The sequence below is a fragment of the Mus caroli genome, chromosome 10 (genome assembly GCF_900094665.2).
Source record: "Mus caroli chromosome 10, CAROLI_EIJ_v1.1, whole genome shotgun sequence".
In the NCBI taxonomy this organism is placed as follows: Eukaryota; Metazoa; Chordata; class Mammalia; order Rodentia; family Muridae; genus Mus; species Mus caroli.
Window position 1 is genome coordinate 75,193,265 of NC_034579.1, and position 16,603 is coordinate 75,209,867.

Here is a 16,603-nt window from a genome sequence, read left to right on the forward strand (position 1 = left end):
TATAGAACAGATAGGTTCAAGCTGGAATGGGGACCGGGGAATGCCGGGTATGGGTGTGTGCACCAGGTTCCTGTTGTTTCCGTATCAGGGCTTCACCCGGTTAGTGAGGACGGGCTCGTGGCTTCAGGTAACGCTGACGACAGCTGATAGGGCCGACACAGCTGACAAACCCGTGTGGCTCCTCAACCCGCTTTAAACTCCAGGGGCCAATGAGTTCTTGTGTCTCCTAAGCTGGTAACCAGACACCCCAAGTTATGAGCCTTGTCAGATGTCTGGGGCTTAGTAGCAAGGCCCCTTGAGTTGAGTCTTAATCAGTTATATGATTTTGAGACAGGCTTTCACTATGTAGCCTTGATCTGTGTTTGTGGTCTAGTTAGTACCTCCCCACAACCTCCCTCTGGTTTAGCCTCTTGTAGGTCAGAGGGTACTGCTGTGTGCCATCCCGGCCACCCACCCCCACCCCGTCACAGCCTGGAACAGGTGCGCGCAGCAGACTGGGCCTAGCCACGTTCGCGGTTGCTCAGCTCTTGACCATACTCGGGCAAGCAGCTCCCTCGCTATTAATAACCTGGCGGGGAGCCGGAGTCATGTCTATAAAGCCAAGCACGCCAACCCCAAGCGGCTCCTTCAACCCCTGAGATCTTAAACAAAAGTAAGTACGCCAACCATCTCCCCTCCTTGGCCCTCACCCAGGCTTCCTGCGGCAGAAATGATCCCAAAAGTCAAAGAATTGTGTTAAAACGAAGGATGAGTGAAACACAGACCCTGCTGGTCCCGAAGGCTTGTGGGACAGCGGGCAGGAGGAGCTGTCATCTAAAGGGTGCAGAGCCAGGGACACCCCATCCTACCCAAGTGACCCCCAAGAATGCATGTGTGTAGTGGTGTGGGTGGTGAAGAGCTGGGGGATCAAAGAGGGGACTCTCTCTGTCCCCAAACTCAGTTCTCCTGTGGGTATGCAGCTCCCTGAACTTCTCTGTAGTTCAAAGCCAAAGCCATCTTTTTTTTTTTTTTGAGATAGGGTCTCTGTAGCCCTGCCTGTCCTGGAACTTGATATGTCCAGGCTGGCCCTGGACTCAGGGAAATCCTTCTCTCTGCCTCCTGAGCGCTGGGATCAAAGACATGCACGACAACTCCTGGCTAAAGGGATTTTGTGGCTGTCCCACATGCATAAACCCAAGGTGTGTCCCCAAATTCCACCTGTGACCCATTATTGCAGACCTACTCCTGATGGCTGGAGAGACGAGGAGATGAGAAGTCCCTTTCCAGACAACTTGCAGTCACCGGGTGCATGGTGGTGTGTGGGGGCAGGGTGGATGACCTGGGGACACCCACCACCAGTGACTTCTGGCTCCTGTCAGCCCCTCCCTTCTGGCTTTGGCTGATCTTCCACTTAGTGTCCAGCATGCCCATCTCTTCCCTGGCCCTTGGAGACCTGAGGTATGGAGAGCAGTGACCTTTGCAGGTGACGGCGTTGGACCAGGTGGGGCCCTGGGTTCTAAGTGCTGACTGAGTGTTCCCCTGAGCGCTGGCTGATGTCTGTGACAGGTGTCAGTGCAGGGATAGGACAGCACAGGGCGGGGAGGGCTGCCTGTCGCCCATCTCCAGGAACTGAGCAAACCACCGCCGTCACCTCAGTCTCTGGGTGTAGTTATTAGGACTTGGGGTGTGTGGGTTTTGGTGAGGTCACAGTCCTAGGGTTGAGTGTGGGGCAGGAGAGTCAACAAGAAAAGCTGAGAATCTGATTTGGTGGATAAAGTGTTTGCCTCGAGTGTGTGGGGACCTTGATCAGAATCCCTAGGACTCAACTCAACCGAGGCACAGCAGTGTCTGTGTGGAGTCTGGAAATCCAGCCAGGCAGGGGACCTTATGCTCTGCTAGGTCCCACAGGCCAAGTTCTTCAGGATCTGGGGACAATAGAGCTGAGGGGTCAGCCACGAGGCCCCACTGCTGGCTCTGGGGCTTGTGAGTGTCCCCATCAGCATGGTAACCCATACGGGAGACAGAGGACCCTTGAGCTCATTTTGTGGGGATGTCTGGCTGGGTGTTCTGTGTGGGGCATTCTGGAAGATGCTGAGTAGTGTCCCACTCTGTGCCTGGAGCTCCCCCAATGTGACACTTGTCCCCAGGCCCCACCGAGGACCTTCACGAGGACACAACCACCAACCTGAGGTTTTTGTTTGTTTGTTGAGACAGTCTCATGTAGCTCCAACTCACTATGTAGCCACAGATGACCTTGAAATTTTGATCCTCCTGCCTCCACCTCCGAGTGAGTGCTGGGTTGGTAGATATGTCAGAATGCCCAGCTCTAATCCACCTTTTTTGTGACAGACCTTGGACAAGGGACTCCATCTTCCCTGAGCCTCAGTATTCTTAGCCACGTAGAGGAATCCATTTTACACACTGTTCCTCTGGGCGTCAATGTCAGGGTGTCCTGTGTCTGTCCTGGACCGTCCCATGGCCCAGTTAGGGCTGCTGGTGATGTCTGGAGTGTTTGTGGGAGAGCTTGCTTCTCTCTGAGTGGGAGGGAGAGGTACATGTCACTAACAGAGGCCAACAGAGGCCTTGGCTTGGCCAGCTTGCTAGGAGAAGGTTGGGGTAGGCAGGTGACCCTGGAACCCTCTGTCCCTCTGGAAAGTCTGCAAGGGGCTTTCCCCAGGATGCTAGGACCCAAAGGAGTCCCCAAGGGCAAGGCTGCTTGGCAAGGTTCTGCTTGACAGACAGAACACGGGTCAGAAACCTACCTCTTCCGAGTCATCCCAGGCCTCTGGAACACGCAATAAACCCACCCCGACACAGGTGCACCCTCCTGGTGAGCCGAGGGTGGGGTCCCCGAGGACATGGGATGTTCTGGGGAGACTGGGCAAGCCAGTGACTCGGATGCTGGTCCCAGCATTTAAAACGTTCATATTACATTGGTGTGTACATGTGTGTGTGTGTGGGGGGCACGTGAACATGCCACAGCACGTGTGTAGAGGTCAGAGGATACCTTGTAGGAATGGTTTCCTTCTTCTCCCATAAGGGCCTTGAAGATGGAACTCATGTCATCAGACTTGGCAGCAAGCTCCTTTACCTGCTGGGCCCTCTTGCTGCCCCCAGTTTATGTTTTACTTTTTTTTTTTCAATTAGGTGTATAGATATTTTGCCTGCATTTTTGTCTGTGTACCACATGTGTGCAGTACTCACAGGGGCCAGAAAGATATACTCTGGAGCTGGAATTACAAGTGCATGTGAGCCACCCTGAGGGGATTGGAGACTGATTCCCCGTCCTCTGCAAGAGCAGCCACCAAGCCATCCTTCCAGCCCCTAGTTCATTCTTTATTCTATGAATCATGTCTACGGTGCCTGAGTGGCCAGGCTCTGGCTGCCCTGAAGTCATCTCCCTCATGTCCCTGTCTCATGCTGAACTATTTTGGGGGATGTGACCAGCAGATGAGTCTGGCCACAGTTGTGCCTGGGACAAAGGCCTGGGTTTGGCAAGTACAAACCCTGTTCCAGTCCTGTGCTTTCAGCCTCTGCCTAACCTTGACGCTGCGACCCTACAGGGAAGCTCCTCACGTTGGTCACAGGACTTCTACAGCTGGGGAGATGACAGATGTCTGCATTGCTACCTGTGGGTTTGGGGACATTCCACATCTGTCACACAGAAGGCAGGTCTCACTAATATTGACTGGGGCAGCATGACAAGAGAAATAGAAATGAGCACAGGAGTTCAAGACCAACCTGAGGTACAGGAGCCCCTGTCTCAAAGCAAGACAAAATACCCTTAAGTTTGAAGTCTGTAAAACTCAAGTGTTAGAAAGTGGAATTCAAGAGCCAGACGTTGTTAACACACGCCTTTAACCCCACACTCTGAAGGGAAGCAGACAGATCTCTGATTTCAAGGCCAGAGTGAGTTCCAGGACAGCCAGGGCTACACAGAGAAACGCTGTCTCAGGGGAAAAGGAAAGGAAAAAAAGAAAACAAATTTTATAATTTATTGTATTATTTTTATATTATTTTATGTGGTGGTGGAGCTGATACTAAAATCTAGTTCCCTAATTGGTTCTTGATTTGGTCAATAAAGAAGGAAGCCAGTAGGTCCCAGGCAAAAGAAGAAGCGTGTTTTTAAAATTATAAGCAACAATTTTATTTTCAAAGTCTTATGTAGACAACGAGGCTTCAGATTTGTACTCAGTCACTTGTCCATCCATCTGTCTGTCCGTCCATCCATCCGTCCATCCATCCGTCCATCCATCAATCCACCCATCAATCCACCCATCCACTCATCTACTATAGCATTTTTCTATATGTAATTGGGATTCTGTCATTGCAATTCCACGGATGGCCATCAGGTGTCACCCTCAGGCCAAAGAATAAAATCTCTGAAGCCCACTCTCCTCCACGTCTACATTCCAGCACCACCGAAATGCTCTGCTTGGAGCCTCAGTTTTCCCTTTTATGAAGTCCACACAAGTAATAAAAAAAACACACCGAGCTGGGCAATGGTGGCGCATGCCTTTAATCCCAGCACTTGGGAGGCAGAGGAAGGTGGATTTCTGAGTTTGAGGCCAGCCTGGTCTACAGAGTGAGTTCCAGGACAGCCAGGGCTACACAGAGAAACCCTGTCTTAAAAAGCCAACCCCCCCCCCAAAAAAAAAACCCAAACAAAGCATAAAACAACAAACAAACAAAAAAACCACACTGAGACTGTCACCATGGTTCAGGGGGTGTGTGGTTGTGTGTGAGAGGAGACATACCCGTTGCTGGTTGCAGGACAGGCAGCATGTGTTGTGTGTGTGTATTTAAGAGATTCCAAATAACCCTATAGAGTGAGACTTGGCTTTGGTTTCCGAAAGAAGTTGAGGGAGGCTCAGATGAGAGAAGAAAGGAATCCCTCGGGAACTCTCTAGAATTCCGTCCTATTTAGGCAGAGAAGCTTTCTAGCTGGACACACCAACTTACTGTGTGATTCTGAGTACCAAAGGCGACCTCTCTGTGCCTGTCTACATTAAGGTAGATGTTGTTTCTCCTTACCTAAGTTCATGAGGATTGTCTCCTTTAGGGAAACTGAGGCACATCAACAAGGTTCCCCACAGAGGCCACCAGGTGCCAGTAAAGGGTCTGAGGGAGTTTCAACTCTTCCACTCATAGGGACCATACAAGACGCCAGGTTAAAAAACAGAGTCCACTTTAATGTTGAGGTGCTATAAAATCTAACGGTGTCCGCGCCCACTGCACACGTGTGGGGACATGCCCTCCTATGTACAGATTTCCTATAGGCGAAGAGCCACTGCATCCAGTCAGAACATCTCAGGCCCCGCTGTCCAGGACCTGCGTCTTGCTAGGATGTGTTGAGCAGTCTGTTTTGAATATCCTCCAGAACTTGACGGAAGAGTCCCTCCGGGGACTTCATGCCATCTAAATAGACTGAAACCGGAAAGGGACTGGGTCAGGACTAGTAGGAAGAGCAGTGTGGACTCTCTCAGGACAGGAAAGAGCAGCAGGAGAGCCCAGGATGGGATTCAGTGGGGTGTAGGGAAGCCTGGGGTTTAGAGCATTGGCAGAGCCTCATACTGGTTCTTACCCACTTCCACCCCGTCCTGCTCCATCTCCCGTCTATACTTCTGGTACATGGGCCACACGTGACCATCAAACAGGCCAGGAGGATCAGGGACCATGTAAGTACGGCTTCTGTAGAGAGAAAGGAGTTCCAGGCCTGTCGTGGGAAGTTGGTGCTCAAGGCAGACCGCAAGTAATCAGCAGACAGGCTCTGGATGAAGGATTAGATAGATCCCTGGGCAAAGGCTGTGGCTGTGGGATTCTCCACTTCCACATTTTTTTCCCCACCGTTGAGCCTGTTTGGGGAAGGGTGTGTGTGTGCTGTGTCCAGGCCTGGAGTTCTGGGCTTCTGTGTCACTACGGAGCCCACTGCCCATGGCTGGCTGGCTCAGGGAGGAACCTGTACCCCAGGGACACCCCCGTACCCATGGCACCCTACCTTCTCCTCCGCTTGCATTCCTCATACGGTACGGTCAGGAAGTAGCGTTGGCTGTACAAGTCCACCAGGGGCCTGGTCAGGGAGTGGGGGACAGGGTCAGTTGGTGTCTCTGTGGCACCCCTATGTCTCCCGAGCCCACAGATTCGTCCCACTTCCACGGTGTAAACGGACACAGAGCTCTTGGCAGTGCGCAGGCTCACACAGCAGGGTGGGTACAGTCAACCTGCGGTTCTGAAGGTCTTCGGGCCTTGGCAGGCTGATGCTTACTTGTAGCTGTACAGTAGGAAACCCTCGAGGAGGAGTACGTGGGTGTCCGAGGCACCTGACTGAAGGCTGACGCCGTGAGCGCGCGCAAACTTGTGTGGATCCTTCACCCAGGCCTGCACCGTGCTGAGCATGGTCTCCATGTCCAGGGACTCAAGCACTTGTGGGACAAACAGCGGGATTCAGAGCGGGAAGCACCCACAGGGCGCAGTGGGGCAGCTAGGGCAGGGGCACTACGCTTACCGTCCCACTGTTTGAAGCCGTCCTCCCCGACTGCTATTTGGTCCTGGGGCTGAAACACAGGACCCCAAGGTTTGGGCTCAGACCTGTGCCAGCCCAGCCCACCTTGCCACTCTAGGGTGGCCCCAAAGCGAGGTGCGGTGGTCTACCCATCATCACGTGTCACTCCTCCCTTTAAGCCCATTGCACAGAAGGGAAAGCAAGAGTCTAAGAGGTCGTGGGTAAAAACATCCCAGCATGCCACAGTGAGGCCAGCACCCCCTCCATCAGTCTGACAGGGTTCCTCGACCCTTGGGCACAAGCAGGGCTAATGAGAACGCCGTGCCCCGTATTCCCCACACCTCTGCACCCTAGACGGCCACCTTGAAGAAGTCATCCTGATGGATCACGCAGCAGTTGGGCAGCGCCTTGAGGAGGCTGTTGGTCAGGGTGGTCTTCCCACCGTTGGTCACCCTGGAAGGGCGGCATGTGTGAGGCAGTGGGGAGATGTCAGCGCCCACTCCCAAGCACCTAACAGGACTTGAGTCACCATGGAGTTACAGCCAGGCCCATACGGGTGGACAGGTGTGTGTGTGTGTGTATGTATGTGTGTGTGTGTGTGTGTGTGTGTGTGTGTGTGTGTGGTTGCACGTGCGCGCATTTGTGTGCAGTGACTATTCAGAATCCCAGAGCTGTGAAGGTAGGACGTGGTCAGGTAGAGCCCCTCCCTAGAATGCCCTGAGTGGCTGGGGGTGTGGCTCAGGGAGGGGAGCCCCTGCCTAGAATCCCCAGGACACCAGGGCAGTAGGTCACAGCAATCTGGTTCTTAGGGTGACTCGGGTCATCCTCAACCATTCTGGAAATATTGTCCTCTGCCCTATGTTGCCTGTCTTGGTGCTGACAGCAGCCATGTGGGAGGCCATAGGCAAGCAGAGCTGGCGTCACTGGGGATCATTAGAAAAAAGGCCTCACTTAGGCGTAGAGGCACCCGCTGTCACCCTGCTAGGGGCTAAGACGGGTGTGGGCTACAAAGTGAGTTCAAGGCTAGCCTGCATGACTGCTAGCCCACTCCAAAATAAAAAGTAAAAAGAGGGCCAGGCCAGTAGCCCTGTTCTGAGGGATTGCTCTGTATGCCCAAGGCCCTGGATTCACCCTGGTGCTTCCAGAATTAACACACACACACACACACACACACACACACACACACACACACACTCATCCTGTTCAGAGACACTTCAGTTACTGCCTGTACATCCATCCCCCAGCCCCACAGGGCTGGACCCCAGGTTTTCAGCCTCCCAAGTATCTTCCTCATAATCTTTAAAATAATCCATCCATGCAGGTGCAGTGTGACCATCCCTGTCCCCTCAGTGGTCACCAAGCTCACACGCCCCTCATGCCTGCAGACCATGGGCAGCAGGCACTTTCTTCCCAGGGCCTTGAGGTCTTTTCCCTCCCCAAACAGGGTCACACTCCAGGCCCTGGGGCTCACCCTCCAATGCCTATGATGAGTTTCATCTTGGGGACTGGAGGTGACTGGTCCTGAGGTGGCCCCTGCTGCACTGCACTGCGCTGTGCTGCTCAGCAAGTCCCAGCTTCATTGACAAAGCTGTGGGGCATTTATAGGTTTGGGCAGCCTGGAGGCCGTCCTGGGGGAAGAGGCTCCCCATGCACTTGTGAGAGTAAGGGGGGGGGAGAGCGAGCACCTGTTTCATAGGCTGCAAATAGCTTCGGTAGCCTTTTGCCTAAAAAAGTCACGAGCCAGAGGGGCAGAGGGACAGCAGCCAACTTCTAGCCTGTGCCTCCGTGTCTGCCTCCCTCCTCCCTCCCCTCTCCCCACCCCTCCTTTCTCCCTTCCTCCCCTCCCTAGTCACACCTTTCTATACCTAAAAATATCTGTGTCCCCTGGTTTCACCCTGACATTGAGACTGGTTCTTATGAGGCCAAGAAAACGGACTCTCCATCCTCTCCCCTCCTCTTCTCCCCCTCCTCCCCCCTCCTCCCCCCTCCTCCTCCCTCCTCCCCTGGTCCCAGCTCAGCCTTGCCAGGAAATTCCTCTTCCAAAAGTGTCATGGCTGAGGTGGGTTTAGATCTCTGGATGGTGAATCACAAGACAGCTTTGCTCTGATGACCAGACCTGGCTACAAAATCCTTCTAGAGTGACCGTCATTGTGAGCCCACCATGTGACCAGAGTCATTGAGATCAGACTCAGGGGAGAGCCAGGATGGGGCGGGGCATTGTTCCCCACTGTTGTTGGTAAGGGAGAAGAAATGTTCTCTGTGTGTGAGCCTGTGTGTATGTCTGTCTATATGTATACCTATGTTTGTGTGTGTGTGTGTATGTATGTATTTATATGTGTGTGTGTGTCTGTATACGTGTGTTTGTGTGTATATGTATGTATGTGTGTGTTTGTGTGTGTGCCTGTGTTTGTGTGTGTGTGTGTGTGTGTGTGCAGCCACATGAGGAGGCCAGGGGTCAATGTCAGGTGTCTTCTGGGTCTTCCTATGCAGCCCTGACTGGTCTCAAACTCGCCATGTAGACTAGGTTAGCCTACATCTGCCTCTTGAGTCTGGGATTAAAGGTATGCACCCCCATATCCTGCTGGACCTTATTTATCAAGGTTTATTTTTATTTTTGTGTGTATGGGTATTTGCTTGCATATGTGTCTGTCGTCCAAGTTTGTGCCTGCTGCCATTAGAGGTCAGAAGGTGGCTTCAGAACCCCTGGAACTGGAGGTGCCAGTGGTTGGGAGCTGTCGTGTGGTTGTTGGGCCTGGAACCTGGGTGATCGGCTGGAGCAGCCTATGTTTTTGTACCTGCTGAGCCATGTCTCTAGCCCTGACACTTATTTTTGAGGTGGAGTCTTGCTGACCCTTGAGCTCTGTGACAGGGCTGGGTGTGCTGCCAGTGGGCCCCATGGACACCCTGCCTCAGCTCCCTGGTGCTAAGCTACACGTGTGACACAATGCCTGCCTTTTATCTAGGTTGTGGCATTTGATAGGAGGTCCTTCTGCCCTATGGCCAGCACCTTATCTCATGAGTCCCAAGTCCCCCAACCTGTCCTTCTGGGGTCACCGAGTTCCATTTCCTCTCTGCTGTGCCCTGCTGGTCCCACCTCTGGGGACACACACTGTTCTAGCTTAAGGCTGGTTCTTGCATCAGAGAGGACTCATCCCTCAGGATGTCTGGTCTTTCCCTCTTGGTCCTCAGGGACCTGAGCAGGCACTATGACCAAGACAGGAAGGACATGGATGGCTGGGCCCCAGATCCATGGCGAGGTTGGGAATGAGTGTGTGAATGAATAGGTCATGGAATGAGTGAGTGTACTTGAGCCTGTAGGCAATGAAAGGTGCCTGTCCTGCCCAACCTTTGTCCTGCTGGCTCAGTCCCTCCCTCCCTAGGCCCTGTCACCACGCTCATATCCCAGCTATGAGCACATCCAGACCCCGCATATCCAGATTACAGCACACTGGCCTCTGTTTGGTTTATTAGAGACAGAGTCTCCACCCGTGCCCCAGGCTGGTCTGGAACTCTCTCTTGCCTCAGTAGCATCCTGAGCGCTGGGATGTTACCCATCGGTCATCACACTCTACTCCCCCATCACATCTTGCTGGCGACACTAAACATAGCTGTGTTCAAATGCCCTGGTCTGTGTGTGTTCTAAGGTTCAGGCAGTGGAGCCAAAGTCTTTGGAGACTCACCAGCCCATCCCCCATTCTCCTGCTGCAAGCAGAACTGTGCACCCCTACTCTCCCAAGGCTTGGCCACTGGTCACAAAGGCAGGAGGCTTGCCTTCTGCACCCTCCCCATATCTGGGAACACAGAGATATGTGCATATATCTTCCCTCTGCATTATAATTTATTTATTTCACATAAAAATCCCCACCCCAGGCTCCCCGGACTTTGTGTTACTTTGGGGACTGTCCCCACCGTCTCTGTGTTTATAACTGCACAATTTGCTAGTGGGCGGTGGACACTGTTGCTCTGGGTCACTTGCCAAATGGATCCTGGGTGTCTCAGTAAAGAAATGGAACAGCCCTTCCCCATGAGGCTGCTGGACCTCTGTGTCTTGCCTCCCTGTCCCCCAGGTACCTGGAGTGGTGGTCCCAGGTGTGGGCTAGGATATTAAGCCCCTCGGGGTCTCCTGTTTGGGGGATCTTCAGTGGCCCTGGTGGGTTCTGCTTGCCTGTATCAGTGGGTGCTGGTGATTCCAAAGGGGCGGTGGGCATGCCATGGCAACAAGGAGGTGGATGGAGCAGGTGGCCCCCCCTGGAGTTCCTGGGCTTGGAGGCAGGACCTTAGACCTTTGGGGACAGCAGGGTTGTGTCCTCCATCCATCCCAGACACAGAGATCCTCTCACCTCATAGGCCTAGGCTGTCACCGCCTAGTCAGGAAAAGCCTCCAGGATTCTGTTTCCAAAAAGCCAAGAGGGGCTGTCTGTGGACCAAAAAGCCCCGGGAACCATCTTGGTTCTCATCTTCTGATGATAAAGACAACTTACAAACCACCAGCCCAGCCTGGAGGGTCACACACCTGCCATCTCAGCTCTCAGGAGGCTGAGGCAGGAGGATCAGGAGTTTGAGGACAGGCTGGTCTTCATAGCAAGATCTTATCTCAAAACAAAACAAAAAGCACTGCTCTGCTCTACTCTCTCAGGTCCCCTCCCGGGGCCACAGAGTGGCCCTGGTTGTGGTGTGTTTCCTGCAGAGCTCAGATCCATTCCATGGATGTTATTGAGAGGCACAGAGGTCTCTCTCTCTCTCTCTCTCTCTTTCTATCTCTCTCTCTCTCTCTCTCTCTCTCTCTCTCTCTCTCTCTCTCTCTCTCTCTCTCTCTCTCTCTCTCTCTCTCTCTCTTTCTCCTTCTCTTTTTTTTTCTAGACAGGGTCTCACTATGTAGCCCTTGCTATCTTGGAACTCACAGAAATCCCCCTGCTTCCTACTCCTGAGGGCTGAAATTAAAGGCATATGCCACCACTGCGCAGTGCTAAGATTTCTTAACATAGAGATACTCAAGTCTTTAGGGAACCACAGGGAGACTCCTCCCTGCAAATGTCATCTGGCCTTATGTGTCCCTAGGGACAGGAGGCTCAGCACACTCATTAGCTTAGACTATGTAGTCATCTCGGGCAGACAGGTGCTTTGAGCCCAGCTTGGAGATCAGGTGGTCGCAGCATCCCACCCACCAGGATATACTGTCCTAGGGGGTCCCCCAGATCCTCTAGCACCCACAGCCTGGATCTTCATCTTTCTTCTCAGACACCAAATGTCTCCTACTTGATGACACAGAGGCTGAGTCTGGTCTGGGCAGAGGACAGGAAGTAGATACAACTTCTTCCCTTGGAATGAGGTGTCAGTTAACATCTGGAGTCACATCTACTTTAAAGGAGCTCAAAAATGTTGGGTTTGTTGACCACCAGGCTGATCAGTACATGTGCAATAGGCTTGAAAGCCCCCAAAGACAGTCAAATGGCAGAATAGGGCATGTCAGGTGGAGATGTGAGGTCAGCAGTCACAACCCTGCCTGGGGTGGCAGGGAGAGGGGACAGTGGGTCACATTCCACAGAGAAGCAGATGCAGCTGCAGCCAGGGCCACCAGACATCTGAGGCTCCAGCTAGGGACAGGTGGCAACCGAGCAAAGGGTCTCTCATTGGGTCAGCCCAAAATGCACATCTGTGTTATCCTAGCTGGGACAGAGAAGGGCATCTTGGGGATGCCAAGGCCTGGAAGAGTAACCGTGGGTGGCACTGCCCACGTCCACCTTTGGCATCCACAAGCCCAGACTGTGAAAGGGTCAAGAACCTGCTCCATTCCGAGATGTGCTCATACCGCCTTCTTCAAAATAAAACAGTGAAATGGACTCAAGCAGTGAGAGGACCCGGGTGCAGGGGACATGGTGGAGCCAGGCGTCCTCGGGCGGTGGAGGCTCGATGAAGGCGGGGCTCCCAGGGCTTCGGATGAGGGTTACATGATGTTGGGAATAATCTCTGTCCATGTCTAGGTTCTGGGTAGATCAGGACATGCTGGAGAGCAAAGGACAACAAGGGTAGGATCCACGTCAGAGGTAGGAAGTAAGGTTACACAGGAAGACTCAGAGTGAGCTAACCTGTCTAGGGAGGGTTCTGAGCAAAGAGAAATGACTGCCACCAACATTTCTAATGTAGATCCACCCATGTATTCATCCATCCACTCAACCAACCATCCATACAAACATATATATCCACAACCTATTCACCCACTATTCATCCACTCATCCATCCATATATGTTTATATATATACACACACACACATATATGTATACATATATGTGTGTGTGTGTGTATACCACAGTCACCCATTCACCCATGTATTCATTCATCCATCCATTATCCATCCACTCATCCAACCATCCATTCAAAGACACATACACACACTCACTCACTCACCCACCCACCCATCTATCCATCCATCCACCCATCCATCCATCTATCCATCCATCCACCCATCCATCCATCTATCCATCCATCCACCCATCCATCCATCCATCCATCCATCCATCTATCCATCCATCCACCCATCCATCCACCCACACATCCATCCATCCATCCATCCATCCATCCATCNCATCCATCCATCCATCCATCTATCCATCCATCCACCCATCCATCCACCCACACATCCATCCATCCATCCATCCATCCATCCATCCATCCATCCATCTATCCATCCATCCACCCATCCATCCACCCACACATCCATCCATCCATCCATCCACCCACCTACCCACTCACCCATTCATCCACCCACCCACTCATCCATCCATCCATCCACCCATCCATCCTTTGTCTGAGTTGCATCTGAGGCTAGCTGTGCATCAATATCCTTGTCATGGCTAACCTGTCCTGCAGCTGGAAGAAGGATACCCGAATCTGTCATACCACCTGCTGGGACAAGGCATGCATATATTCATCAGATGTTCAGTCATACAGATCTGAACTGTGCTCAGAACAATCCTAGAAATCTGCTGACACCTGTGCTACACTCACCTAGTTTCCTGGTCCTCTGTTGCCTCTGCTGCCCTGTGGGTGGGGAGGAGACAGGGTGTTATTTGCCTGTCTGTGACCCTGGGCAGTTCTCATTTATTGTTGGGGTCATTCCCAAGAAGGCTACCACTATCTCACACTTTTCAGGCAGATAGCAGGTGTCAGTCTGCCCCTGCTGGGTCAGGGACTCACCCAAACAGACACAGATGAGGGGAAGCTGCCCAGGGGTCACCAACCTTGGGAAGGCACCGGCACACCCTATCTGTTTCCACAGTGTCCCCTGGGGTCCTGTCTCAGCCTGCCATCCCAAGCGCACTCACCTGTCCTCTTCTTCCACAGTCTCTGGCTTTTCTTCTGACCTGGGAAGGAGGAACTCCGGCTGCGGTGGCCGTGTGCTGTGAACAGAAAGAACCCGGTGACAAGGGGGTAGGGGGAGGCAGCTGATACTGTGGTTCTGGGAACAAACTGGCCTCTTCAGCCTGGGCTCATGTTAGAATTTTGTTCCCCCTGGCTTGTTGGAAGGAGCAGATGGCCCAGCATGGGACAAATGTGATCCATAATGCAAGGAATGAGGAAACATGTAGCCCAAACTAGCCTGTAACTCACTATGTGGTAACTCCTGATCCTCCTGCCTCCTCGTGCCAAGTGCTGGTACACCAGGCATGTGCTGCCACCCAGCGAGGCCAGCAGTCTACCAACTGAGCTAACTGCCAGCTGCTGCCCTTCCAATTCCAAGCCTGGAAGATGTGAGTAGCACAGGGCGAGATTTCTGACCCACAACACCTCCCATCCCAGCACTGGAGACTGAAGCATGGATTCTGAGGCCAGCCTGGGCTACCAAAGAAGACTGTGTTTTAAAAAGAAAAAGAAAAAAAGAAAATTAAAATGGACTAACCCTCGAGTGCTCAGAGAGCAGCAGGGGGCCTACCGGGCTCCGCCCACTGCTACAATGCTTCCCCTTCGAGGTCACTAGGCTACTACCCAGTCGTTGAAGAGGAGTATAGCTCTGACACCATGCCAGCAGTTTAAACTGGATACAGGAGAACTTGCATGTAAGAGCCACTTCCAGAAGGTCCCAAGAGCACAGAGATGGGGTGGGGAGTGAATGGGCACCTCGAACCCTTGTCCCCATCCAGGGGTGGGAGGGGATTAGTGTAGGATGGGAGCAGAGCATCTTAGTGCATTATGGAAAGCTCTGAAGTGGGGGGTCCAGTGACTGCTCTGCTGTCCACAGCCGTGGGCTAGGACAGATACGGTGGGGACAGTGACAAGGGAGACCAGCAGTCCTGTGGCTGTGGCTGTGTGTGGCCAAGCCAGTGAGACCCTGGGCATGGCTGGCATTGTTTATACGAATGTGAATTCTGGGGTCGCCCTGTTTGTGCTCTGAGCTGAGTAAGGCTCTCAACATAAATGAGGGAGGCAGGGCCCAGCAAGATGGCTCAGCAGGTAAAGGTGCTTGCAGCCAGGTCTTGATGACCCAAGTTCAATTCCCATTTGATGGAAAGAGAACTGACTCCCCTCAAGTGATCTCCACATGTGTGTGGATGCATTCACAACAGATAAATAATAGCTAATAATAGCTAATAAATTGTCTTTTTTCTTTTTTCTTTTTGTCTCTCTCTCTCTCTCTCTCTCTCTCTCTCTCTCTCTCTCTCTCTCTCTCCCTAGTTTTTCGAGACAGGGTTTCTCTGTGTAGCCCTGGCTGTCCTGGAACTCACTCTGTAGACCAGGCTGCCTTGAACTCAGAAATCCAACTGCCTCTGAATCCCAAATGCTGGGATTAAAGGCGTGTGCCACCACTGCCCGGCTCTTTCTCTCCTTATTAACTACCCACCATTAAAAGTGGTGAAGAAAGCCGGGCGTGGTGGCGCACGCCTTTGATCCCAGCACTCGGGAGGCAGAGGCAGGTGGATTTCTGAGTTCGAGGCCAGCCTGGTCTACAAAGTGAGTTCCAGGACAGCCAGGACTATACAGAGAAACCCTGTCTCGAAAAACCAAAAAAAAAAAAAAAAAAAAAAAAAAAAGTGGTGAAGATTGAGTTCATGGACCAACTAACAACATGTCAGAAAATGTTTCTACAAGCAAGCCACACTCCCATGATGAATACAAGGTTGCCGGAGTCCTGTAGCTTGATATGGAAATTAGGGGTCTGGTTTTGCATATGTAGCATCAAGGGCTAGAAAGACTGGGATCTGAACCCAGGGCTGACTCTAGAGACCTCGTCTGAGAGTCCAGTCTTTGTGCATGTATGGGGGTGCATATGCACCCCTGCCTACGTAAGAGGTCATAGGATCACTTCTGTGTGAGTCATGTTTCCTTCCACCACACGGGTCGTAGAGATCCAGTTCAGGTTGTCAGGCCAGGGAGCAAACCCCGAGCTTGCTGGTGCAGGCAGGCCGGTTGGCCTGTGAATCCCAAGGTCTGGTCTCTATCTCCCTAGGTTTTTACAGATCGGCCCAGCTTTGCCAGGCAGGTCACACCGGTACCAGGGATCCGAGTTCAGGTCTTCACACTCGCCTGCCAGCACTACCCACCCCTGTGAGCTGTGTCTATGTCCAAAGGTGGAGTTGAGCCTGTGAGTCTTCAGATCCCTGGCCCTGCCAGGAGGATGCACACACTCACCTCTCCCTCTTGGCTCGGAGTCTCTGCTCTTCATATCTGAGAGAGAGAGAGAGAGAGAGGCAGGTTCAGTGAGTGAGATGCGGGAAGGATAGGACCCTGCCCCAAGCTGTCAGGGCCACAGAGGCCAGGCAAAGGGGACTGGGGATACAGATGGGGACTGAGCTCCAGTGTGGGGTTGGCTGAACTGGGTGTTGAGATGAGGTTTCGGGCTGGTGAGATGGCTCAGTGGTTAAGAGCGCCGACTGCTCTTCCAAAGGTCCAGAGTTCAAATCCCAGCAACCACATGGTGGCTCATAACCATCCATAATGAAATCTGATGCCCTATTCTGGAGTGTCTGAAGACAGCTACAGTGTACTTACATATAATAAATAATAATTAAAAAAAAGAGATGAGGTTTCAGTGGTCAGTTTTCTGTAATATGTAACTTTTTTTTTTAATTTATTTATTTATTTTTTTTTTGGTTTTTTGAGACAGGGTTTCTCTGTGTAGCCCTGGC

General features: G+C 52.4%; 2 protein-coding genes and 1 long non-coding RNA gene across 3 annotated transcripts in view; 1 reads left to right on the forward strand and 2 right to left on the reverse strand.

Moving 5' to 3' along the window:
* The first annotated feature begins 584 nt into the window (after positions 1-584).
* On the forward strand, positions 585-15,087 carry LOC110302820. The gene is made up of 2 exons (XR_003837777.1): positions 585-652; positions 13,824-15,087. It is a non-coding gene; the product is annotated as an uncharacterized LOC110302820 (long non-coding RNA).
* Positions 4,107-8,053, reverse strand: Nmrk2 (nicotinamide riboside kinase 2). Its single transcript, XM_021173557.1, has 7 exons — positions 7,953-8,053; positions 6,844-6,934; positions 6,485-6,533; positions 6,245-6,401; positions 5,978-6,049; positions 5,564-5,670; positions 4,107-5,406 (listed from the first exon to the last, which is right to left on the reverse strand). The coding sequence occupies exons 1-7, from the start codon at positions 7,976-7,978 to the stop codon at positions 5,321-5,323; spliced, it is 588 nt and encodes a 195-aa protein (XP_021029216.1). The 5' UTR covers positions 7,979-8,053; the 3' UTR covers positions 4,107-5,320.
* Atcay (ATCAY kinesin light chain interacting caytaxin) overlaps positions 11,826-16,603 on the reverse strand; it is a 29,982-nt gene continuing 25,204 nt past the window's right edge. Inside the window, exons 11-14 of the mRNA XM_021173555.2 lie at positions 16,107-16,142; positions 13,805-13,879; positions 13,488-13,520; positions 11,826-12,484 (exon numbers count right to left, since the gene is read on the reverse strand). Of these exons, the coding sequence (XP_021029214.1) occupies positions 12,475-12,484; positions 13,488-13,520; positions 13,805-13,879; positions 16,107-16,142 (154 nt within the window). The 3' untranslated portion in view covers positions 11,826-12,474. The remainder of the gene's footprint in view (positions 12,485-13,487; positions 13,521-13,804; positions 13,880-16,106; positions 16,143-16,603) is intronic.

Coding starts and splice junctions, on each gene's coding strand:
- Nmrk2 (XM_021173557.1), bottom strand. CDS start 7,978: ATGAAACTCATCATAGGCATTGGAGG. Junction 6,935..7,952: donor CTCATCATAGGCATTGGAGG/GTGAGCCCCAGG, acceptor CCGCCCTTCCAG/GGTGACCAACGGTGGGAAGA. Junction 5,671..5,977: donor GAATGCAAGCGGAGGAGAAG/GTAGGGTGCCAT, acceptor TTCTCTCTACAG/AAGCCGTACTTACATGGTCC.